This window comes from Oryzias latipes, chromosome 16, assembly GCF_053564925.1.
Source record: "Oryzias latipes strain Hd-rR chromosome 16, Olatipes_Hd-rR_3.1".
NCBI classification, from domain to species: Eukaryota; Metazoa; Chordata; class Actinopteri; order Beloniformes; family Adrianichthyidae; genus Oryzias; species Oryzias latipes.
The window spans coordinates 30414366-30439250 of record NC_136252.1 but is presented as its reverse complement, the minus strand read 5'-3'; the positions used below and the strand labels follow the sequence as shown (position 1 = coordinate 30439250).

The 24885-nt window shown below is 41.6% G+C and overlaps 2 protein-coding genes across 2 annotated transcripts; one reads left to right on the top strand and one right to left on the bottom strand.

Moving 5' to 3' along the window:
* Positions 1-472: 472 nt before the first annotated feature.
* onecutl (one cut domain, family member, like) lies at positions 473-12979 on the top strand. Its single transcript, XM_004078346.5, has 3 exons — positions 473-911; positions 1261-2663; positions 8195-12979. The coding sequence occupies exons 2-3, from the start codon at positions 1616-1618 to the stop codon at positions 8503-8505; spliced, it is 1359 nt and encodes a 452-aa protein (XP_004078394.1). The 5' UTR covers positions 473-911; positions 1261-1615; the 3' UTR covers positions 8506-12979.
* A 2218-nt stretch (positions 12980-15197) lies between these two features.
* On the bottom strand, positions 15198-24270 carry ctss2.1 (cathepsin S, ortholog2, tandem duplicate 1). Its single transcript, XM_004078345.5, has 8 exons — positions 24121-24270; positions 22354-22478; positions 22115-22237; positions 20118-20273; positions 18971-19195; positions 17263-17428; positions 17064-17166; positions 15198-16002 (listed from the first exon to the last, which is right to left on the bottom strand). The coding sequence occupies exons 1-8, from the start codon at positions 24140-24142 to the stop codon at positions 15903-15905; spliced, it is 1020 nt and encodes a 339-aa protein (XP_004078393.1). The 5' UTR covers positions 24143-24270; the 3' UTR covers positions 15198-15902.
* Between the last annotated feature and the right edge of the window lie 615 nt (positions 24271-24885).

Genomic DNA, 24885 nt, shown 5'->3' with positions numbered 1-24885 from the left:
GAACACTTAGAAAATTAGGCTTTTCGCGCAATATTGGAGGTTTTCACTTTTTATTCTTGAAATCATTTTTTCATTTTACAATACATTTCTTAAACTTTGCAGATTAAAAGTAGTTTTTAAGATGTGACTTAATATTTGCTCCCCGTTTTCATCATTTTTTTCTATGATATTGCTGCACACTGACAGAAGAGGCATTACATGGACAATCCGCTCTGAAATGCATCGATCAGCCGCGATAAACAGCAGAAATAGCAGCATGTCTGCACATAATTCATGCACGCAATCAGCTGAAGAAGGCATAACCTGTGGGGTTATAAGGGAAAAGGGGGAGGAGGGGCTTAATTCCCCCCCCCCCCCCCCACCCTCCAGCCTCGTCCCCCCCCCCCCCCCCCCCCCGGAGAGAAAGGGTTAATTGGAGAAGGAATTTCATCGCACATCTGTCAGATTTTTAAGGCCGTGACGCACTGTGAGCAGAGCGAGGGAGAGAGAGAGAGGAGGAGGAGGAGGAAAGGGGAAAGAGTTGGTGGTGAGATCGATGAAGTGGCAGGCAGAGGGAAGAGGAGGAGGAGGAGGAAAATCTCACGAGATAATGAAAGAAAAAGAGGAGCGCTGCTAGTGCTGAGCGGAAAACACGAGGAGAGACCCGGAGATTTTTTTTTCGTGGAGGGAAACAAAGACCCATAAATTGAAATAACGAAAAATACTAATAATAATTAAAAAAAAGAACGTAGAGGAAGATAAAGCAGAGGCAGAATTGGTTCCCGCGGATGTTTTTTGCGCTCTGGCTTCGGTAAAGGCTGCACCTCGGAGCGCAGTGGAGCGGTTGGGAGAATCTGCAGGACTGCTCAGACAGAGAGATGCTCAGAACGGACGACAGCCGCGGACGCGCTTTGAGACGCGGATAATTAAAGGTAGGATCTCGAATCTCTTTCAAAACCCAAACATTTTCAGCCCCACGGATCACGCGCGATAGTTATAGCCTCGTGGATCAGAACAACTCGGATAATTTGGTGCGTATTATGAAATCTTAACTTTGGGTAAACAACGCACTAAAAGAAAATAATTTTTATGATCAACGTGTTTAGAAGTGTGCCTCGAAAGGGGGTGGGGTGCACCATGGGCTTCTTTCATTGTTGTTTACAATTTTTTCTGCGCAAACTGTTTTGCAGGGATGCTCAAATAATTGTGTTTTCCTTTTATTAAAACAGCCACGGAAAGTTGAAATGCAAAGATTAATCGCGCCTGTCTCGTCTCACGCAGGAATTAAAGCGAGGCTTCTGCCGTGGACCACAGCTGCGAACCAAAGACGCACGCGGCGTGCAGATGCCCAAGTGAGAATACAAAAAGAAAGGAGGAAAACCCCAGTCACGGGGCGCGATGCTGCTGCAAACTGCCTTTTGGGGAGTTTGAGGGACTTTGAACACACTACTTAACGTTATCAGATAATTAATTAGACACCCCATAAGCCCGGAAATCAATTAATTCACAAATCAATAAATCCATAGTCTGGTGTAACAAGAGACCTTCCAGACTGTTGGTCTGGCTGTTCAACAACATTAACAAGAGAAGAGCACAAGAAGGCAGGAAATAAGCTTTTTATTTGTTGAAGTTTAAGATGGATGGGGGTCTAGGGGAGATGTCCCTGCACAGCCACGCTGATCTGGCCCACAGCCAGGACGGCAGAGCCATGCTGCACTCCCGGGACCTTTCAGCCGCCTTCCCCAGGCCCCCCCTGGGGGGGTCCTCCATGTCTCTGGAACTGGATCCCCGTCCAACCAGCTTTGACCACTCCATGTCCGCTCTAGGCTACAGTGGCGACTCCCCGTCCAGCTCCAGCAGCACCTACACCACCCTGACCCCCCTGCAGCCCTTCGATGACAAGTTTCACCACCACCACCATCACCACCACCCCTGCCTCCCCGTCAGTAACGTCATCGGGAGCTTCACCCTCATGCGTGAGGAGCGAGGCCTTGGCACCAACTTCTACAACCCATACGGGAAGGAGGTGGCCATGTCCCAAACCCTCTCACCCCCCTCTGCTGGCTCAGGCCTGAGCCCCGCCATGCACAGTTATGGCAGTCTGGGCAACAGTCCCAATGGGAATGGAGGTCAAATGCTGCACAGCGGCTATGACGTCCACGGAGGAAGCCTCTTCTGCCGGACATCAGATTTCGCCAGAGAGATGTCCCCCCCAGGCCTTGGAGGAGGTGACGTGTCTGTGGGCCATCAGCTAAACAAGATGGAGGCTCACCAGCACACCCCTAGCCACCACCCTCACATCTACACCCAGCACTACCAGCCTCACCACCACCCCAACCAGCAAGCCTCCAAGATGGGCGATCACCTGCACTCGTCGTCGTCCGCCTCCTCCTCGCCCGGCGAGGGTATGCTGGCAGGCTCCCAGGGTGGCGGGGGCAACGGGGGAGAGGAGATCAACACCAGGGACGTGGCCCAGAGGATCATCACTGAGCTGAAGAGGTACAGCATCCCCCAGGCCATCTTTGCTGAGAGGGTTCTGTGTAGGTCACAGGGCACCCTGTCTGACCTCCTGAGGAACCCCAAGCCCTGGGGCAAGCTCAAGTCTGGCCGGGAGACCTTCAAGAGGATGTCCCGCTGGCTGCAGGAGCCTGAGTTTCAAAGGATGGCCTCACTTCGGCTGGAGGGTAAGATCTGCTCTGTGTTTGCCTCACACATGCTTTTTCCCTCACATACAAAACACACACAACTCCCCTTCTTCTTCTTCACAAAAAAGTCTCCTCTTCTGCAATCAGTATGCAGGTCAGGCTGATACACCAGGAAAAGAACAAGCATCATACTGTCCACTCCTGCTCGCACTGCAAGTGCACCACTGGTTTGTTTGTAGCCTCATCAGCTATTGATAATAAGAACTCAGCAGCACATTGAGGCCAATTTGAGCAAGAAAGGGCCATATGCTCTCCTCCTTTGTTTACTTTGCTCCCAAACAGCACCTATTGATTTGTACAGTAGCAAAAAAAAAAAAAAAAAAAGCCACAGACATTTGCCCTCTTCTTAAATGAACCATGAAGAGCAGCGCTTGGCAATTTAATCGCTTCTGAGCCCACGAAATAATTTGCGCAGATATGCCGCTCTGAAGCAATTGATTATTGTGTGAGGTGATTTATATCTGCTCAGTGTCCATCTCTAGTTGAGTTGGCAAGATACCTGATGCAAATGAGGCTTGAGCTGTTGCCAGGCGTCTTTTATCAACGTCATCACTGGGGCAATTACTGCAAGGCTAAATACAAATGTTCAGTTGGCAGCAGCTCCTTACAGGTCTGTGGGATTTGGAAAGTAGGTGGTTTTCACTTAATTTTAAGAATTCCCTTTTTGGCACAAAAGAAAGTAAAAATAGAGATGGGTTCAATTTTTAGGCACATCTTCTGCCAAGATTTCCTTTTTTTTAGGATGATTTGCTGCAGACTTGATTGTATTTATTCAGATTACACAGAGTAAAGATTTTTGTTTTGAAAGGCACATTGTAACCTGCTGCTTGACATTTAATATTCTTTGGGGATGTGGATTGAAGACATGACAGCACGCTGTACAGTGCCGTGTTACAGTGTTGTCCCCCCACGGGGACCGAGGGCCCATCTGATACACAGAGCGCAAAGAGAAATCCAAGTGAACACAGTAATATAAGATGAGCATAGACGAGTGTGTGTGTGTGTGTGTGTGAGGGTTCAACGCTGCGGGGGTCTGTGAGCTGTACGTGTGTGAGAGCCTGCCCACTTGATCACCGCTTCTCGCTCTCTGTCAGCAGCTCGACTGATTAAGCCCAACAGCACAATAGGGTTCATAGGTAATGATTGTGCACTCTTGCAATCCCTTCACAATTATTGATCTTTGATTGTTCAACTCTGAGAGCACATGTGTACATCCTCCATTCAGCACAACGTCACAGCAATCACAAGAAAATCCCTGAGTTATCTTCAGGGTTTGTTCTGCCTAAAATGCTCTTTGATTGATCTAATCATCAGCCTCTGTATGCAAGTTTTTGTGTGTTTCCATGATAAAGGAGACATTTGTCTTTTTTGGGCAATCTGCTTTATTTAGCATCTTTACAAACATTATTTTAACGGCTGCAGCAGCCAATCAATCAAACTCATAAAATATTAAAGCCTACACCGAGAAGTGTGCTAGTGTTTGACAATGCTTCTGTGCTCCCACACAATCTGAAATTGCATACTTAGTAGTTGGCAAAGCCGCAATTTGGACAGCTCGGCACTTTTCTACATAACCTACTTTCCGAAGGGGGTTGTTGTGATTTTTTTTCTTCCCTGGCCAGCCCCCTTTTGTTTAATTACAAGCCGTTATTGATTTCCATGGGAAAGAGCTTTGCCCACACACACCTTGGCCGCATCGGCAAATCGAGACTGGAATTAGAATGCGGCGCTGCCCCCGTGCTCCACAGTCTGAAGACAGCTCTCTGCTTCACGCCTCAAGTTTTAAGATGATCCTCCTTAATGCAGCACTCGCCTAAATACATAGAAAGCCCTTCAGAATCCGCCACAAGCGCCCTGCTATTTCCATAGCTGTGTCTCTGCTGCAGAGCTCTCTGCCAAAGCTGAGTAATTATGGAATGCACTTGCTGCCATTTTGTCTTTTAAATAACCGTCTGTCAGCGGAGACACCAACTAGGTGATCCCTCAGATTCATCTGCAGCGAATCGTGTGTATGGATTACTGCACTGAATAAGAGATGCATCTCAAGCTCGACCTGAGGCTGTGGAGGAGGCAATCAGGATTTAGTTGGAGGAGAAGAAGAGCAGGATAAAGACCACACAGCCCGAACACTTAAGGTGGAGTGGGGAGGGATCAGAGACTATAACTTTAAAGATGATGGCCGAAGCCCTTGACTAAAGGTCTGAATGAAAAAGAAAGGTCAATGCGGCTGGCTGCACCACCCCCGCCGTGATGAAAGCCACAAAGCCTTGTCCGTCTCTTGCTGCGTACATTCGGGGGTGAGAGGCGGCCTCGGAGGTCAAAGCCGGCCCGTTTGCATATCAGGAAAGCGACCGTTGGCCATTCCTCGCCTGATGTTGTTGTTTTAATCGGACTTTTGCAGCTTCCCCCACAAACGCATACACACTCCGGCGCTGAAGGGGTTAACCAGCCTCTGTGGGTCGAGGAGTCTGAGCTGCACAGATTTAATCAATAATTTCTATCAGCCCCTGGCCCAAGAAATCAGTGGGGGGTGGGGGGTTGGAGGGGGGGGGGCAAGGAAAGGACAGGGAGGGAGGGAAGATGTGGGGGTGTTCAGCCTGTAGTTTCATATGCCGGGGGGTAGGGAAAGGGCTTTCGATCACGTTTCAGCAACACGAGACAGGGGCATACATCATGATTAGGGGGCTGTTCCCACGATCATAAGAAGCCTACAGGGGAATATTTATGTCTCAAAGAGTAGCCCCAGTACCGGGGATTTATAGCATGGTAATTGTGAGCCTTTTACACATGATTACAGCATAAGGAAGCATTTACTTAATGCTCGGCGTTATGATCGTCAGTAAGGGAGAGCCGGGATGGGATGGAGGCGGAGGAGAGCAGCGGCGACTCCTCCAACTAGCCGTAAATCCACAATACAAGCAAGCTGGCCGCCACTGTCATGTTATGCCTTTCAGAATTACATGAGCTGAGCATGCAACTCTGCACGCCTTCAATCGGTTCAGTCCAAGCTCCCAAACCAGGCTGCAGTTGGTGTAAAACCCATCAAAAATGCAGATTTGGAAAGCTAAATATTCATAATTTCAGTTGCCGCCTTCATCAGTGAGATCTAAACACTATAAAAGTGACAAATCTTCTGTGCAAAGGTGTGAGATTTACTCAAACTGCACAATCTGAGCTGCATGTTGGAGTATTGGAGGCCTGGAGGTGAGCCGCTGTCGCACAGCTCCCAGCGTGGCGTCTGATGCTGCTGTTGTGACGGCACTCGTGTGGAAAATGGGAAAGGCTGCAGTAAGGTCACACTTAAGCACTCTGCTAATGAAATTTGCTGCTGTGAGCTTGAGGAGTGAAGAGGCGGTCATACAGTAAACAGCAACAGCAGCCCTGAGATGTTTCTCAATAAGAAGCTGTAAGGCAATCAATTAAACGTGAGAGAGCTGCAGGGCGAGCAAAGGCAGTGTTGCTGCTTTATTGCATGGATGCTTGCTGCATGAACATGTGTACTGAGGGGTTCACTTGCTCATATTTGCACGAATTTAAATCATTTCTGGCATCACACACCTCGTTTATTTTTTCGCAAAAAAGTTCCTTAAATTCCCTCCAAAATTAAATTTTCGATATTTCCAATGCTTGCATGTTTCTGAAAGGCTGAAAGCAATTAGGACAAATTGATTTAAAAAAAAAAAGTCAATAAAGGGTGTATAACATCTGTAAGAGTAAAGGCCCTCACAGGCAGTCACTGCCTTTATTTGTGTGTTGTTGTGCACGCCCTGCTGGGTTATGTGCTCACACACCAGTGCTTACACTTTAAAACTAATCTGATACCATCAGCAAAACAGCCGCCTGACAGCCACGCAGTGCTGATTGAAGCCTTTTAAAAGTGTGCATTTAGGTAATTGCACGACTCCCCACAAATATGTTTTAGTCCACTTAAGGCTTCTGAACACCGGGAGCAGTGCAGACTCGGCGTGTTTCCCTGACGTATCCTTCCCTAAATAGAAAATAAATTAGTTCCACCTAAAGTGATTATTACTCACCGGCTGCCGCCACATGTAAATGACTTTTATGAGAAACTAATGATGTTGAAGTGTCTGCTACGGTAAAATGGAAGCAGAGGAAGTGGAGGGAGATGGATTGAGGAAGGATGGGGGGGTGGTATAAGGAGCTGGGATGTGGTGGTGGTGGTGAGGGGGGAGTTGGCTTGGTACACAAAGGCAGAGGTTGGTGTTGTGTTTCCTGTAAATACAGAATTACAGCGTGTTGGAGGTGAAGGGTTCAGCGATGGATATGCAGAGAAACACACAGCCGCAATTCAAAACGCTCGTGTGAAACTCAAAATGGAGCTGAGCTCAGCCCACACACTCTCTCCTCTTTGTTGCTGAACCAAACTGGCTGTTTTTTCCCTCCCATTTATTTATTTATTTTTAGATATCAGACTATTTCATGAGCAAATATTGATTATATAATTGGGCAGGCTGCCTTGGCTACAGTGGTGTTTAACCCAGACCTTGGGTTTGTAGTTTGTGATTGATGTGTGCGAAGCTTATTTAAAAATAAATAAATAAATAAATAGAAGGAAAAATAATTTAATATCCGTCATGTCAAAATAAAACATCAACATTAAGACTCCAGGAAGAAACGATGAACCTTTACATCCTCTGTGGACCAAAGATTCAGAGAAATATGAATGCTAAAGACGGGTATAAAGGGCCATCCCCTGATCATCGTTTTGCTAATTTACTGCTCATTTCTTTTAATTAACCTGGTTTAGTTTATTATTTGCTTGAAACGTGTACATAGCCACATAAACTGTACTACATTGTTGTTTTGCTGTAAATAAAAAAAAACGTTTTATCAAAATGGTCAAAATGAAAATGTAAATAAAGATAAATTGAAATATATTTTCTTAGTGCTTTCAAATGGTCTTATCCAAGCAAAAAAAACAAACAAAAAAAAGAAGAATTCCTCTTTGAAGATAAAATGTATGCCTTAAATAAAAAATAAAAAAGTAAAGTTACAATAAAAAGGAAGCAAACCCTTACATTTGCCCTGGCCCTTTGCGATTTTATTTTTCCTTTTCAGGCTTTTTTTTCTGGAAAAAGCTCTGACGGGTATGTTATTGCTTTCTGCAAAATGAGACATTTACAGTTCTGCTTATTTTTGGCAACAGAATGTCTTTTTGAAAACAGACTTGATGAATTCTCCACCTGAAATAACTAAGGACAACTTCCCAAAAGTAGTTGAAGGGAACAAAAAAAAAAAAGCGTCAGCCTCCAGCTTCTGGCTGGCAGCACCGTGTGAAAAGCTAAACATCTTGATTTTCCTGCTGCAGAATGAAACGAGTTGCTGATTCATCTCTTTCAACTAATCAAAGTTGCTTAGCCAATCTGTTTTCTTTTAACAAATCCACTTTCCCGCTCTTAATCCATTTGTCCTAGTTAGGCAGCCAGTCTGTTAGCGAACCTGTTTCACTTGTCCTTTCTCTAATTTACCTTCTCTTCGCGTGTCTGCAGCCTGCAAGCGCAAGGAGCAGGAGCAGAGCAAGATGGAGCGCAACCAGGGCCCAAAGCGCACAAGGCTGGTCTTCACAGACCTGCAGCGGCGCACACTTCTGGCCATCTTCAGGGAGAACCACCGCCCCACCAAGGAGCTGCAGGTCACCATCTCCCAGCAGCTGGGCCTGGAGCTCTCCACCGTCAGCAACTTCTTCATGAATGCCCGTCGACGCAACCTCAACAAGTGGGCCGACGAGGGCCGCCCTTCCTCCACAGGTTCTTCGGGCTCCAGCGCCTCCTCTTCTGCAGTGTCCTGCAGCACTGCGTGATGTTGGGTGGCGTGTTAGTGAGGGCGCTGAGGGAGCAAGGAGGCACATAGACTGGTCTAGGCAGAGATCAGCCGTAACAAATGTCCTCCTCGTTACAGAAGGAGTGACAGAACAAGCTGGCATAGATGATTTTATGGAGAAGAGGAAGAAGAAGGAGCATTTTCTAAACCAAAGTTGATTGCCTGTTTGAAACAAAGCAGAGCGATGCCTAGGGTGAGATGAATGCGGGATAAGGGGTCCTGCTTGTATAGTCGATGGTGCAAAGATGATCTGACTCAGAGAGGGAGTCACACCTTCACATCAACGCCATCTCATTGTGCTATTTTGAGTGTTTAGATTAGAGCTAATGAGGGTTTAACTAATCAGGAGGACCCATATTTTAATGTTCCTTCAGATTTATTGTCATCTCTCCAAGCGTGAAGAATCAAGAGATGCCATTTGCTCACATTTGGAGAGCTCCATCGTATAACTTTTTAACCAAAAAGTGTTCATCATCCAAAGACATTAATCTTTATTAGTATGATTTCATTTTTCCTCAAGAATCAAACCAGAAGAAGAGGAAAAGCCTTTTTTTTTCTTTTTAAACATTTTTTTTTTATTGTTTTGAGAACCCAATTCTTCTTTTTGTGTTTCCATGGCGATGGTTCCCAGGATGGCGCTGCTCCAAGTTTGGAGCCCGGAATAATCAGGAGGGTCCTGTAGCGTCTGTGAATCCCAGCTGTCAATCATTAACCATACACAGGAGCGTTTCTGTTTGTTTCCCAAAATGGCCCCCGCCTTGAATGAATCAAGAGGTTTCAAGGGGGGTAGCTGCAGTGCATCTCAACGTACGCCAGGACAGAATCAATAACCACAAGTGGGATGCAGAGCCGGACTTGTTGGTGCAACCGATTAGCTTTAAGACTCTGACGGAGCTTCAAAAATAAAAGCTCGACGGCCATTCAAAATCAAGCGTAGAGAAATACAAAAATTAGGGAAAAACCTTTGGGGAAGAGGTTTGCCTGACAGTGTAGAGTTACATAGTATTTTTTTCCAAGTCATTTCCAAGTAACTGTACACACCTCGGCTCCATTCTGAAGGCTTTTTTTACAGATGTCTAGAAAATGGAGGAATGTGATTCTTTCTGCTCTTTTTGTACAGATTTCAAGCACATCGCTCTATTTATAGAAACGTGTTGTAAGCGCGGGGCAGTTTGTTTTAGCCCTGCTGACGTACAAGGTCATTTTTTTGGTCCACAAAGGAACGGCTTTAACACGCCTCCTTTTAGCCAACACTTCAATCAACCACAGAATGTTTCAAATGCAATTGTTGGTCTGATCATCCTATTTATTTCTGCCTTTGTGTATTTATTGTTTACCAGTTGTTGTTTTTTTTTACCCTCCCTATTTATTTGGTAATTTATTTATGCTATCTATATACTGTAAGTATTTATTTAATAATGCTCTGTATGTCTGTGTGAAACTGAAGACTTTTTTCTGATGGGGACTTTTAGCTGTAGAATCCCATCGTAATACCAAAGATTAACATTGCCTCCCTGAATGTACGGCCTGAATCCCTAAACCCAGAACTTGATCCCCCCCCGATCCAACCCGTGTTGTTGCGTATCTCTATCTTAAAGGCCTGGCCTCCTTGTTTTTGGGTTAATTTTTGGTTGTTTTTTTGTAGAATAAGGGGGAATTCCTGCAAATGTCTCTGCTGTCAGCTCTTAATGCCAAGGCCTAAGCTTGTTTGAATGTTGTGATAATATATATTAATTATTATTAATACTATGAATAATAATGACAATAATTATGATGTGGCATCCCATTGTTTCACAAGTTGCTTGTAAAGTTTTGTTCAGATTGATGCCGCCCAGCAGAGCGCGTCACCCGTTTGGAGACCCTCCGAGGTCGAGGTTGAGGGCGAGTCTGTTAAGGTCGCACGCCGACATGCCTACTGTGTCTGCTTGGCTAAAAATGCATGGTCGTGATCACCATCTCCCTCCTCCCCAGTGCAGTGCAGACGACTCTGTCTACTTCCGCCTCAGTGTGACCATTGTCCACATGCCAAGCTCTTCTGCCAGTTGTCTCAGTTCCAAGATGCTTCTAATGGTCAGCCTCTACAGCTATGTGTGTAGTTTAGAGGGATCAATCCTGTTTTCTTCTAAGGGTTGACTATTTTAATCTGGTTTTATGAGACGTTTCTGGTTTCGTTGAGACCCTTAATCTTTAGTATTGTGCCTCTGATGCTCAGATTTGGTTTTGTTCTTAATTGCTTTAATGTCTCAAATGTTGTAGGGTGTTCCTCTCAACCTAGAATAGTTTTGTGGATCAATTCTGGGAGTTTTTTGGAGGTTTTCTGAGGAGTTTGCATAGCACAAATGGTTCTTTTTTATTGAAAGGGAATTGTAAATCAAGTGCCAGCCACCCGGGCTCTCGCTTTTAGGCCCAAATGTAAGGGTTGCCAAAGTGAAGCGGGGAAGACACGGTTTCAGTTTCTGTCTAAAAATGTTCTCTTTTTTTCCGTCTTTAGCGTTGGGTGGGGGTGTATGCCTATAGCCCCCTTCACAACATGGACTTGAAAGATGAGCGGTCATGAAAGAGGCCATCGACTTTTTTTCTGACTTCAAAAGGCGAGACTTTTTATTTATTTATTTATTTTTTATCCCATCTCCTTTTCTGGGCATCTGGTCTGAGGCCTGCTGTTGGCCAGACCTGTGGGCTTCAGGGGGCACTCAAAAGGGTGGTGGTGGTGGTGGGGGGGAGATCAGAGAGGACGGTGAATCATCCAGGAGGAGAATGGTGGTAAAGTGTGTATGTGTCGAGGTAGAAAGGGAGGGGTGGTTTGTTGTTTGAGGAGGTGCTGGAGTTGTGGGGCATGGAGCTGAATTAAACTTTAATGAGTAACAATTGTAAGCATGCTGAGAGCAAAGAGGGGGGGCAGTGGCAGGGGTGAGCTGTTGAGTCTGTAGAGGGGTGAAAAAATTAAAAATAAAAGAGCTGGGAGGCTGTTTTGTCGACCCCTGCTCATTGTATCAAAGCTGAGGTGACACCTTTCAGGCTTCCCTTTGTCTCTCTGACTGGAGGCCTAAAATAGAGACAGCGCTTTTTGTTTGGAGCCACCTTCTGCTCCATGTCAAGCAGGACAGCTCTGGCCTCCCTGTGAGGAAGCAGGAGGACAAGTGACTACATTTGGGAGCTGCAGGTGATCTGCGTAGCCATTTTTAGCCTGCGGCACCCCCTAGTGACTTGACTCGGCGGCAAGCATGGCAGCTGAGCAAATATTCAAATGGCTCAACTGGAAACTGATGTATTCTTTCAGAATAAAAGCAAAAAAAAAAAAAAATTTTTTTTTTTTTTATGTCTAAAAGGAAAAATAATTAATAAAAACCAACCAAAGATGGAGAAATGGGTAACTGCTGAATCATCATGTATTCTAGGTAGTTTTAGCAGTTGACTGTCAGACCTACCGTAGCACTCAGAGGATTCAAACAAGCACCAGTGGGATTCCACGTGCTGATTATTTATGTTACATAAAACATGGTTGTGTTGAGCTGGAACTGAGAAACTGACATTGGGCATTGTCTACAAATGGAAGTCTCTTGTCTCTGTTCTCCCAGTGTCTCTGTGTCTATCCCAGCGTTCTCCCAGTGTGAACATGAAGACTCTACCCATCTACCTCAACTGTGTGAGATGTTGTGTGGCAAAGATATTCCTTAACCAAAGAATCCGTCCTGTCAGGGTGTCCGTTTATCTATCTATCTTGTCTGTGCATCCGTCTCTTCTTCATGCCTTTTGCTCCAAACCAAATGTGCTGGAAACAATCTGTACCAGGAGCCGAACAAGGCTCCCGTCCAGCCAAAGCTTTACTTCAGCACGTTCGAGTCCCATTGATCCATGTTCTGTATATAGAAATCATTCTCAAGACCAAAAAAAAAGGAGGTGACAATCCAAGCAAGGAGGATCTTGCTGTAATCAACGTTGCCTGCTCCTCATTTTGCAAAAGCAAGAATTCCCTAACTTGCAGAGAAAAAGCCCAATAATTCATCCTGAAATGAAAAAGGTCAGAGGAGACAAAAGCTATTTTTCCACATTTGTAAGCCATCCCCTACCATCCCTGTTATTTCCAGATGTTTAGTGTAGTTGAAATACTGTTTGATCCCACTGTTGTAAGTAGGAATTTAAGAAATCCACACAGAAAGCTTTAAAGGGGGACGAGCTGAGGCAAATGTTTGACTGAGTTTGAGTTTTCTCAGCTTGGACTCGACCCACCGTGCTTTACCGTGCCATTCTTGTCCAAATGTGTTAGACATACCAATGAATGTGGCTAACCAACCAAAGGCTTAAAAAAAAAAAGGTACACAACACTTTAAACATCAATCATGGTGGGGCATTTTGTATCAACAACTAAAGAAAATTCCTTTGAATACCTCATGTGAAAATTGTTTGTTGTGATGTTGCACTAAAAAAATAAAAATGACTCATTTGTAACCCAACACTGTGCGCTGTCTATTTTATTCTGACCTTGTTGGAAGAGTTTCCAAGGAGAACCTCTGAGCTTTAAAGTTCAAACGCTGACGACATTTCCTGAAAATCCAGATTTGTCTTTGTGTCTTCTTAAATGCACATTTTAGTCTAGTCACTGTGAGATAAATAAGCAAGTTTGGGTGTTTTAAAGCAGGAAAATAAGAAAAAAATACAAACATTTTACTCAACAGAGTTGACAGTTTTTTTTTGTTTTTTTTTTACTTTAACCCCTTGGCTATTGATGCAAATGTGCATCGAACCACTTCTGCTTCAAAACCTTAAGAACCCATGGTGACATCAGTGTGACAGAAAAATATCCGAAATGTGTTTTGTGGTCCATTTGCTTTGTAGTATATTCTACAAAATTTTATTTGGGTCTGGGTTCTTTGGGGTTAATTTAGCATTTACTGTACATGGAATTAAAAACATTGTGATCTTTTTTTTTCATAGCAGGAAATTCATTCAGGGGTCAAGGGGCTAAGCAGCCAGACTTAGCTTTGAAACTCACTCTAAATCGGGGTGCACACACTTTTTCGGCATGCGAGCTACTTTTGAAATGACCAGCACCTTGCTGGTACCAGGTTGGACCCCCCCTTTTGCCTTCAGTACTGCCTTAATCCTTGATGGCATAGATTCAACGAGGTACTGGAAACATTCTTCAAAGAGTTTGGTCCATATTGACATGACAGCATTGCGCAGTTGCTGCATTTGTCAGTTGCACATCCACGATGCCAATCTCCCGTTCCACTACATCCCAAAGGTTCTATATTGGGTTGAGATCCGGTGACTGTGGAGGTGTACCTAATCCTAATGCTGGAAGTAGCCATCAGAAGATGGTAGACTGTGGCCATAAAGGAATGAACTTGGTTAGCAACAGTATTCAGGTAGGCTGTGACATTGTAGCCAGGTTCAAATGGTACTAAGGGGTCCAAGTGTGTCAAAGAAATATCCCCCACACCATTACACCACCACCACCAGCCTGAATTATTGATACAAGGCAGGATGGACCCATGCTTTCATGTTGCTGACACCAAATTCAGCCCCTATCGAAGCAGAAATGGAGACCCATCAAACATCAACGTTTATTAAACCTTCTATTGACCAATTTTGGCGAGTCTGTGTGAATTGTAGCCCGTTTCCTGTTCTTTGCTGACAGGAGAGGCGGCCGGTGTGTTCTCCTACTGCTGTAGCCCATCAGCCTCAAAATTGGATGTGTTCTTCTGCAGTTGTAACCAGGGGTTATTTGAGTTACTGTTGCATTTTCATTCTCCTCTGACTTCTGACATCAACAAGGCATTTCCACAGAACTGCTGCTCACTGGACATTTTCTCTTTTTCAGAGCATTCTCTGTAGAGGGTTAAAAAATCCCAGTAGTTAAGCAGTTTCAGAAATCCTCATACTAGCACCAAAAACTGTTCCACATTCAAAGTCACTTCAATCACCTGCATGTGCAGTGACTTCTGTATAAGAGGATGTTGGATTGGCCATTCTGCATCTCAACTGACCTACTTCACAGCGAGTGTGATGACTGGTTGATAGCAAATTTTTGAAACTTTTTTAATCGATTTTTTTGATGACCCACAATGATGACATATCAGGAAACCGAATTCAGTCTTCGTATTAATCCATCAATTTTCAGAATCAGCGGAATCCCTTTCGGGGTCGTGGGGCTGCTGGGGCCAGCAGCTACTGTTGGGCGAAGGTGGGGTTCATCTTGAACAGGATTAGTCTTTTGCTGGGACACACACTCACATGCACAACTAAGGACAATTTAGAATAACCCATTATGGGTGGGGGGGACCAGAGTGCCCAAAGAAAACCTACACATGCACAAGGAGAACATGCAAATGCCACACAGAAAGGTCGCAGCTGGGATTTGAAACCGGACCTTCATACTGAAAGTGCTCACCACTGCCCCATATTTAAGCCCATTTCTATATATTTGTACAATTAAAAAAAAAAACAGTATTTTCTTAATTAGCTTATTTGTAGGGTTGCCAATTAAAAAACAGAAATAGCAGTTTTTAATTCATTTACTTTACGCTTGTTTATATGTCACGTCATCCAGTTGCCATACATGTATGTATTTTATTTCAAAAGTATTTGTGACCTTCCCACTGAGCAAGGGAAGGTCGCTCAGTCTGGCGTCTTAGAAGCTGCTCTGAGCCAAAGAATGAAACAAAACAATTTTTATTAAAACAATTTTTATTTTTGAAACAAAAAACAAAAACAAGATGGCTTTCAATTTTTACAGTATTTAAATCCCTTGTTTACACTTCGGTTAGGAAGCTAAATTGAGGTTTTATTTCTAAAAGTATTTTGTTAAATTTGCAGACGTTGGATTGAAAATGCATCAGTCCAAGAAGAAAACAAAACCTCTGAGCAGCTATAGCATACAGTGTGCTAGCACAACAGCATGTGGACAGGATGTTTACTAGAGAGATGGGTATTGATTTTGCCCTTCCGTCTGTCCTAACATGTAAACGCTGAATTGATCAACAGGTCAATTTCCTTAAGAGTCAATGGGATCCTTTCAGACAGTTTTTATGGCAGGATAAACCCACAAACTGGATCTTCCATTCACGTTGTTCACAATCTGATTAAAAAGGTAATTAGCCTACAAAAGGCTGGACTTACTGGTACACTGATAAGAAAATATACCATACATCAATGTGAACAACTTCCTTAAAACTCCACCTTCCCTTTTATAATAAATGTTTGGAGGCATGCAGTTACACAACAAAACTTATTCAGAATTTGCAGAAAATATAGTTGGTGTGATTCCAGGAGAAGCACCAAATCTGATGGTCATAAACGTTAGTATTTAAAATTGGTAGTAATCTAAAAGACAAAGCATTCATTGGAAAATAGCTTTCCTTTAAAACAGAACAATCACATGATGGGATAGCAGCCGTACATAGCGATGCCACACTGGTCGTTCTTGTTGCGCGCCATCCGAATGTAGCCCTGCTCCCCGAAAGTGGTTCCCCAGCTAAACATGTAAAGAAAAGAAGAAAAAAAAAAAAAGAATGCCAATGTTAATCAAATATACATTTACTGACCAAGAATTCTTATTTAAAAAAAAAAATAATTTCTAGTCATTAATCCATGTTTTCTCAAACTAAGATTTTTTGCGATTGAAGAGCTTTCTTGATGAATTAAACTTTTTAATGCTCAACAGAAAAGCTGCTAATTTTTTTGGAAACAAGGGACTTTTTACTTTCCTAAAATTAGGTTTTTGCAGAGCAAACAAGGAAAAAAATGGAATGCCAGATGTAGCAGGAAACACTGAATGACAAATTTACAACTTACTACTTGGTAAAGTAACTTTGTTTCTTTAATGTTTGGATCTTTAAGCCTTTTCACATTCAGATACTAGAAAGTGTCTCAGTTTTCATGACTTTTCAAAACTTTGTTTTTAAGGAAAATTATGGTTTGGTAACAGAACTAAGGAAAAGTTTATATGCAAGTAACTTATGTTAGTAGGTTTGAACTTTATTTTATTTTTTTTATGTTTTTTTTACTGTGAATCAGTTCTTTTGAACTGCTGGAAAAATAAGAAAAGTGTAAATAAAAAAAAATGTAAATAACATAAATAATCTGACAAGATCAAGTTATCATGATTCTATGCATTTCATTAGTACTTCAAATAATATTGTATTATGTATGTAGAATGATCAGGGAGTTTATTCAGCAAAAAAGGAAAAAGATTAATAAATAATAAAAATTTGTGATGCATTTTGTGCATTTAGTGAGCATAAATGAAACTGGAAAAAAAACTGACTGACCCACTGACCCTGATTCAATTTGTTATGTACCAGCAAAAGAAAAAAAGTATTTTTAAGCAGAACATATCTGAGCAGAACGCACAAACTGAGCATTTTTTTTGCTGATGTGCTGAAATTCTCACATCGAACTTCTCAGTTTCACTTCTGATTTCTCCCCTCTCCCTGAGTCAGAGCGGACCGAGCGACCACAAGCATTGAGGAAGCGCTACATTCTAGTTTATGAAAGAAACGGCTGGAGACTTTGATGCGGCGAAAAGCGTCTCACCTGTTCTTTACCAGCCAATAGTCTTGTCCGTTTAGTGTGCCGTAGCCCACAGCCAACACACCGTGGTTCACATTTTGGGAGCAGGAAGAATCATCGTAAACTCCTGCAGTCACAGGAGTCATAAAGTGATCAGAAACATGAAATTAAATGAAAAACAAAACCAAAACAAACAAGGAAACAAGCTGGTGATGTAACCTACCACTCCTGTAGAAGGCAAATCTGGGTCGGGTGGCATCAATTGCCACTGAAATGGGTCCAATGGTGGCAATGGCCTCCTTCAGAGCACCCTCGTCTCCCTCAGGCAGAAAGCTGTATTGGGAGCAGTTGGCTGCTCTGTACTCTGAGCTGTAATGGCAATTTTGCGTCTGGAGGTAGAAGGAAAAGTAAGGTTAGAGCAATCAATACAAATGCAACAGAAACAAAAATGTACATAAAGTCTCCAAAAAACTATCAGACAGGCCTCAAAGTTTCCTTTTACCAACCGTTGCCTACATGTTACAGGTGGGAATATTTGTCAATTCAGACAGTTTTTACTTATTTTTGATTTGAACCACAACTAGAAGGTCAGAGCAGGAAATGCTGTTCTTCTCCATACAAACAGCAGCTGAAGCCTGGAGGACAAACATGTTTGTCTGCTCCAATAAATTTACTTCTGCTCCAAAGAAACATTAACAGCAGAGCACTGACAAGTGGAAAAGGTGTAGTTCTTTACTGCCTAAAGGAACTATGTAGCAGCTCACACATTTCCAGCGTTGTGTCAAACACGCATTCGCTCTCTGCAAAGCTTGCTTTGCTCTATTTTTTGTTTGTAGAAACAGATATAAGTTCTGCAGCAATATTTAAGAGTGATCAGCTCATTGTCCCATCACAGCATTGAGCAAAACTCCTGAAAGATCCATGGTTCCTTCTGGGAGATCTGCACGTTCAATTATTTCAAAGCTTGTGGACAGAATTTTACTGCTGCCTCTGCCTCAAAAAGCTCAAAAGATCCCCAAAAGTTGATTTTTTTGTAAGACATTATTCAATCTAGGGAGTCAAAGGTAGAATACCAAGTGTGGTCTCACTTGTGAAGAAGTTCACAAACTCTAATGCAGAGGTCTGCAACTGTCTAAAGTCACACACAGCTCCTTTGTGGCTTTAAAAATGCTAATATTTGAATAAATAATGGGTTTGTAGTTTATTTAAGTTTGAGTTTAGTTTTGTCATCTATGTTTAGATTTTTAACCGAGTAAAAAGCTTATTTTATGGCCAATGGTATTTGCACACATTTACGTGCGACCAAGCATAAAAAAATAAAAAATGTTAACGTTGGCCACACGTAATGCATGCGGCCAAAATGCACATGGCTGCCGTGTCCGCATGTATTTTAAACCTAAGCCTAACCGTAACCCTAATTGCACACAAATAGCCACTTCCTGTTCATATTGTCAATGTGGTTTATTATTCTGATCTTTTGATGCACAACAGTGTCTAGCTGCCACTCAGAGGCAAAAATCATAATGATAGAAAAAACACCGTCTTTGACTTGACTTTGTTGCCTTTTTAATTCAAGTAAAGACCCAGCAGGGGGATTTTATTTGATACTGGGATATTTTATTTTTAAAATGAACTTTCCTGTCAAAAGCAAGATAAAATTGTTATAATGTATGAAGATGAATGTAAAGCCGCCATCATTTAATAATTATAATTTTTTTGACAAGCTAAATGGATAGCTTAATAGCCACAAAACCATAAAATTTGAAATAATGTAAACGTGCTTGGGACTTAGTGGCTCTCACTGGGATTTGGTCAGTAAAAAGTGGCATACATGGCTCTTTTAGTGCTAAAGGTTGTAGAATCCTGCTCTAATGTCTGTTTTCTTCCTAATTTCATTGGTTGGTGTCAAAAACATTCATCAAAGGACTCACCACTCCTACATAAGGGTAACCAGCGTCAGAGTCGATGCCCTGGTTGTCGATGACATATTGAAAGGCTTGATGCATGAAGCCTCCATTGCAGCCATGGTTACCATACTTTGATGAACAGTCCACCAGATTTTGGGGACTGAGGTCCACCAGCTTTCCTGTCTTCCTGCATAGCTGGCCTTCCAAGGCGCCGACGGCACTGAAAGCCCAGCAGGAGCCGCAGGAGCCCTGCATGGAGGAACATTAGCCACAAAGTCTGAATTTAGGAAAACATTTTCATCTCGAAAATACACAAATAATTAAAATAGAGGCTAAACTATTAAGATTGACTTTTTTTTTGATTAGAAAATAATCAGCATTTTGGATTCTTCTCATCTTTAGAAGTTTGCCGTTTTGTTCTTAGCCTGACATTTAAGAAACTGGCAGGTTTAGACGGTTGTGCTCTGAGTCATGCAACTGAAACATGTTTAGACAAAAATAGACAGCAAGGCCAGTGGAGTTTTACTTCATATGTCAAACAAAAAGGTGATTTTTCCAAAAAAAGGAATACATTCGTTTTATTTATTTTTTCTAAAAAGGAATTTGTTGTTGATCCCATTTGTTCAATTTTTATCCCAGCATTGATGCAGCCTTGTTCACTAAGAAATATATTTCAAGATGACTGAAAATACAAAAAAAAACTGACAAAAATAAAACATAAATGCACAGAGTTTTTTAAACTGGAATAAACTAAACTAAGTAGAAAATATTACTGAATTGTGTTTTAAAGTGAAATATTTCAATGTTTTCAAATGGAATTATAGTGCAGCACATACATAACAGACTCAAATGTTCTTAAATGGTCAGCACAGGAAAAATGTCAAAACTTCTAACTAAATAACTCCCCCGAAATCCTGAAGTTAGCGTAAACACTTCAAAACACATTTCTGTTTCCCACTTTTTGCAGCAGACAGATGCAGAGATTTCCTTTTTCCACCTCAAACCTTCTGCAGTTTGCTTTGCAAACCCAGAATATGTGAATTTTGTTGTTATGAGAGCAGGTGAGTGGGACTTTAAGGCATGATGCAGTTTCCACAGTTGACATTTTTCCTTTTTTTTAAATGAAAATGGGTCATTGCTGAAAACAAACTGTTTGACTTTTGTCTTCTACCTGCATTTTGACGCTTGTGACACAGTTCTTCTGCCTCCAGTCCATCTCGTCTGGGATATTGTTGGACCCCGAGGCTCCAACAAAGAGATGTGGCTCCCTCTTGAGGTTGGTGGGGGGACGCAGCGAAGCAAATTGCTGAAGGATCTCCTCTTGTGTCTGTGAGGGAACAGTTTGGAAGATATTTTTAGGGCAAAGAAAACAGTTTAGCGTTTTGTCACACAGTGTACAGTGAATTTTATCCCAAGTTTGACTTAGAAAATGTGACAGCTTTTAGTAAACGCTTAATTTAGTGGCTCAATTCAATTATGTACCAAATCTTTATTGACACTATTTTACTTACAAACGACCTCTTCCATCATTTGATTATTTTTTTTTAAACAGATCCTGTGGAAAACCTCTTATTTAAAAGATAATTCATGTTTGTTCCTTTCTTTAAGGTTATAATTAGACTACATAAAAGCACATGTATACATTTTAAAAACTAAAGGTTTATCGCCAAAACCCATCATTGGGATTAATCATATTTTTAGGTTGATAAACTTTTTTCTAAGCTCAAATGAGCTAAATTTGGAATTGTTAGGTATTAGAAAAACAATAACTTAAAAAAAGGTGACAAAAAAAGCTTTCTGGGTATAAGTGATCATTTGTAAAATTAAAAGCACATATAAGAACAAGAAATTATTAATTCTAAAGGGGAATTCTAAAAAGGAATGTAGGCGCTTGCTTTTCTCTAAAGATGCTTAAAGTGTTTACTTTAAAAAAAGATAAAATTGTGCATGTAGTCCTTTGCTTAGGCTTTGGTATAAGAGTTGCATAAATATCATCTCAGATTTACTGCCTTTGATAAAATATGCAGCGGTACAAAAGGGTAGAAGTATCGAAGTCAGTCAGATAAATAGAAAAAATAATTTTTATTCGAGCGGAGACAAAGTTTGATGACTTTATGATTTTTTAGAAATCAGCCATGTTAGAAACCCAGATAAAAGAAACAAAACATTTGTTAAAACTTCAACAAATGTTTACCCATTTACTGTAAAAACAGCAGGTAGCTCAACTCTTCCCTTCTTGTGTTCCCAAATAAAAAGTAGCATTGCTTCCTGATATGAGCGCTGCCATGTTGAAACCAGAGCCGGAGGCAGCCGAGGCATTTTCTATTAGTCATGTCGGTTCCTTCATTGTTTTTACGGTCTATGGCTCTTGCATTGCTTTAATCCTTCATCATGTTACAAGTTTGAGCATCAACTGCTGGGTTTTAAGTTTAGACACGTAGGTCTGTCCTTTAAATCAAACTAAAACTGCAGATTCAAGAAAAAAAGAAGAAAAGTGGAAAAAAATATATTTTTTTCCTCTGCAAGGATTTTATTTTTATTCCAGAATAAGCAAACAGGCAATTAACAGCACAAAACTAGATGTTGTAGGTTTTTTTTTTTGTCTTCATTTGCATCTAAAAATAACTTAAGGCGTTAGTGGTTTGCATTATAAAGACTAGTGTTTAATCATGCGGAAGTGCTTCTATATTTACTTTTTTTTTTTCGAAGCCAAATGAATACAAGCAAATAAATACAAGTATTTATTAACTATACACTAAATAGACTTTATTCAACAACACTTTTGATTTATCACCTTCCAGATCAACAGTTGACTCTAATGTTTCCTCAAACTGTGGTTTACCTTTCGGTATGCGATTCCTCAAACTATATTAAAGAATCGTTTTGTTTTATAGGGGAAAACATCCTTTACAGTGCAGCAGAGGAAGCTGGATTTTCCAGAACTTAACAGTTTTTTTCTTTTAATTGGCTTTTTTCCCCCTCATGTTTCTCTTCCCCAAGTAATGTTCCTCTTTAGTTAACTCAAACTCCACTTGGTTAAGCTTCATTGTGTCTCAGTATTAAGCCAAATGGTAAAAACCTCTTTTCCTACTGAATTTTTAAAACTGTGTCTATTAATAAAGTGTTTTTTGTGAATCAATAGGCCATGAGCGAAGGAGAACGTCTCACCAAGTCTCCCATGTGGTTCATGCTCAGATCATAGGTGTGGAGGCCCATGGAGTACTCCAGGTTGTGCATGGTAATGAGCATCAGGTTCCTCTCCCACAAATCCCTGCGGTGCACGTCCTCCTCCTCCATGCACACAATCGCAGGAAGAGCACATGAAGTCAAAAACCAGTCGGCTCCTGCTAACCTCACATATGAAGCTACAAGTTTCTGCATGCAGCTCGTTCCCTTTGTTGGCATACTTCACTTGGATAGTGCTTGCTGTGCGTCTTCTTCCACAGCTCCCAGTGGATGTCCAGCCGGCTGTCAAACGCAGAAGCTGCTCCCACACACAGGGAGACGAGCAGCAGGCTCCCCAGCACCGCGCCTGCACAGAGAGCAGGATGTCATCTGACCTTTGATGAGGCGCTTGTGGGCGCGCATGGCACGAAAACAATCGGCAGAGAGATCAAACCTCCAGCCGGCAACCATTCACTGTTTGCAGTTCACATAAGCCACAGGCGGAGCGCCGACTCGATGGAGACGCACCATGAACAAACTTTTAACGCGTTTACTTCTTCAGAATCATGAAGTTAAGAAACCCAGTCTGAATAACGATGGAGGAATAAAAAAGGCTACATTCATGCTATAAATGATGGTAAAACCGAGTACAGCGATACCACAACTTAAAGCTTTTTCAAAACTTGGTAGAAATAAGTATGTTGACGCCACTTTAAAGTAGCAAAAATTTAAATAAATCTGCCCAAAAGAACAAAAATACAGCAACAAATACATCCATGAAAAGAGAAGAGGGATTTTTAGAACACACTGCAAATTATGGCTGCACGACATGAGGAAGACTCGCTTTATGCGATATTAGTGATCAATATTGCAATGATGATGTAACTTGCTATACATGAACAAATGGTGAGTGCAAATTCTGCAGAGTTTTTGGCGAGGGTGACAAAGGAAGAAAGCAGAACATTGAAAACAATCAGATCCTTGCAGGCCATCTTTAGGTCGTAAAACTGATAAAAGAAAAAAAACAAAAACTGCTTAACTGACGCTTACGCAACCAAGAGAGGACAAAAAAAAATAGAGGCTAACGTTAAGATATCATATGTAATGTCCTCCAGCGCCATGATCAGGTCTGAAGATGACAAAAAAAAAACGCAGAATAAAAGACTTTAAAAAGCCCAAACAATAAAATCAAAACACAAACAGGAGGAAAAGTTCCCCTAATCTCCACATCTACATAATGTGGACGGAAAAAAAGTTCCTGTTGCCTCATCTGCATGAGGCAAGTCTCATGACCAGAACTGCTCATGCAGGAAGTACAGGTGTGCCACCGCACGCCATGAACTGATTGGAGGGTTCTGTTATGAGGGTTTCTACAGTGAGGGGGGGGGGGTCCTTCAATCTTAAAAAAAAAAAAAAAAGACTATGGGAAATGAAATACTTCAGAAAAGTTATCTTCATTGTCAACACAATAAAGAATGGGGAGTTTGTGGCACTAAGACCAGAATGCCACAAAATGTTTTGTTGTTGTTTTTTTTTTTTTTCACATGAATGGACTTTTATTTCCTGGAATTCTTAATCTGGACCAGTTGGCTTTAAGAATAAAATATGTCCTAAAAAAAGCATTTTTATCATAAATAAGGGAAGTCTAGACATGAAAGGAGAAGAACAAAAGGTTTAAACACCGACCGTCCAAATCACAAAAGTAAAGTCAAACTTTTCAAATAAATTTACCAAAGTGATTTATGGTCAGTAAAATGAGAAGTTATTTTGAAGTTCAAAGAAGCAAATTAAAGTGTTTTAAGACGGGATGAAACAAAAACACAGACAAACTGCTGCAGTCTGAGTCTCTGAAGCTGATTTCTTCGGAAACAGGAACGAAAGTAAAAGTTAACGCGCTCTCAGATCTGTTTTTGTTCCAGGTTTAGGTTTTAGAGTGACGCGTTCGTCTTTTTAGACGCAAAGAATAAAATGATCATCTGAAATGAAAGGGAAAAAAACGCTGAACTTGCCTCGGTTGGTCATCGGACTCATCGCGTTCGGTTCTTCTCAGCTGTACTTCCTCTGAGCGACCTGCCGCGTCTTTATGAAGACAGGCCAGGGTCACGTGATCTGGCACTTCTGCTTTCAGAAAGAAACCAGTTTAAGGGCCGCTGCTGCTGCTGCTGAATCTGCAGCTGAAATTAACTGAAGAGACTGAGGCTGCTGCTGAAACTGCTGCTGCTGCTGAGTTTGGAATCAAGGTTGAAGCTGATTTTCAAAAGTATTTCACAACAGCCTGGAGCAAAGACGCAGCAAAGTGATTTAAGGAGTAATAAAACATAAAAGACAGTCTTTTCAGTTATACAATACCAAAAAGGTGTAGTTTGTAATAAATTAAAAGCAAATTTAATAAGGTTTTTAAAAAAATGCACGGATAAGGGAATTTGAAGTAAAGCGTAAAAGTTTCTAAGTTCAAAAAATATCCCAACATTTGTACTTTTTAATTAAATTCAAACAGATTCAGAAGTATTTTGCCAACAGCCTGGACAAAAAGCAAAGAGAAAGTAGTCTTAGGAGAAAAAAAATAAACACAAAATAAATTTGACGCTTTAAAAATGACCCACATTTGTACTTTTTTTCATAAAGCAAATTTTAAACAGCATTTAGTCAACAACCTGGATCAAAAACAAAGCTAGATAAACTTTTAGACAAATAAAACATAAAAAACAGCCTTTATGGTTTAAAAATAACCAAAAATGTGTACTTTTTCAAGAATTTAAAGCATACAATTATTT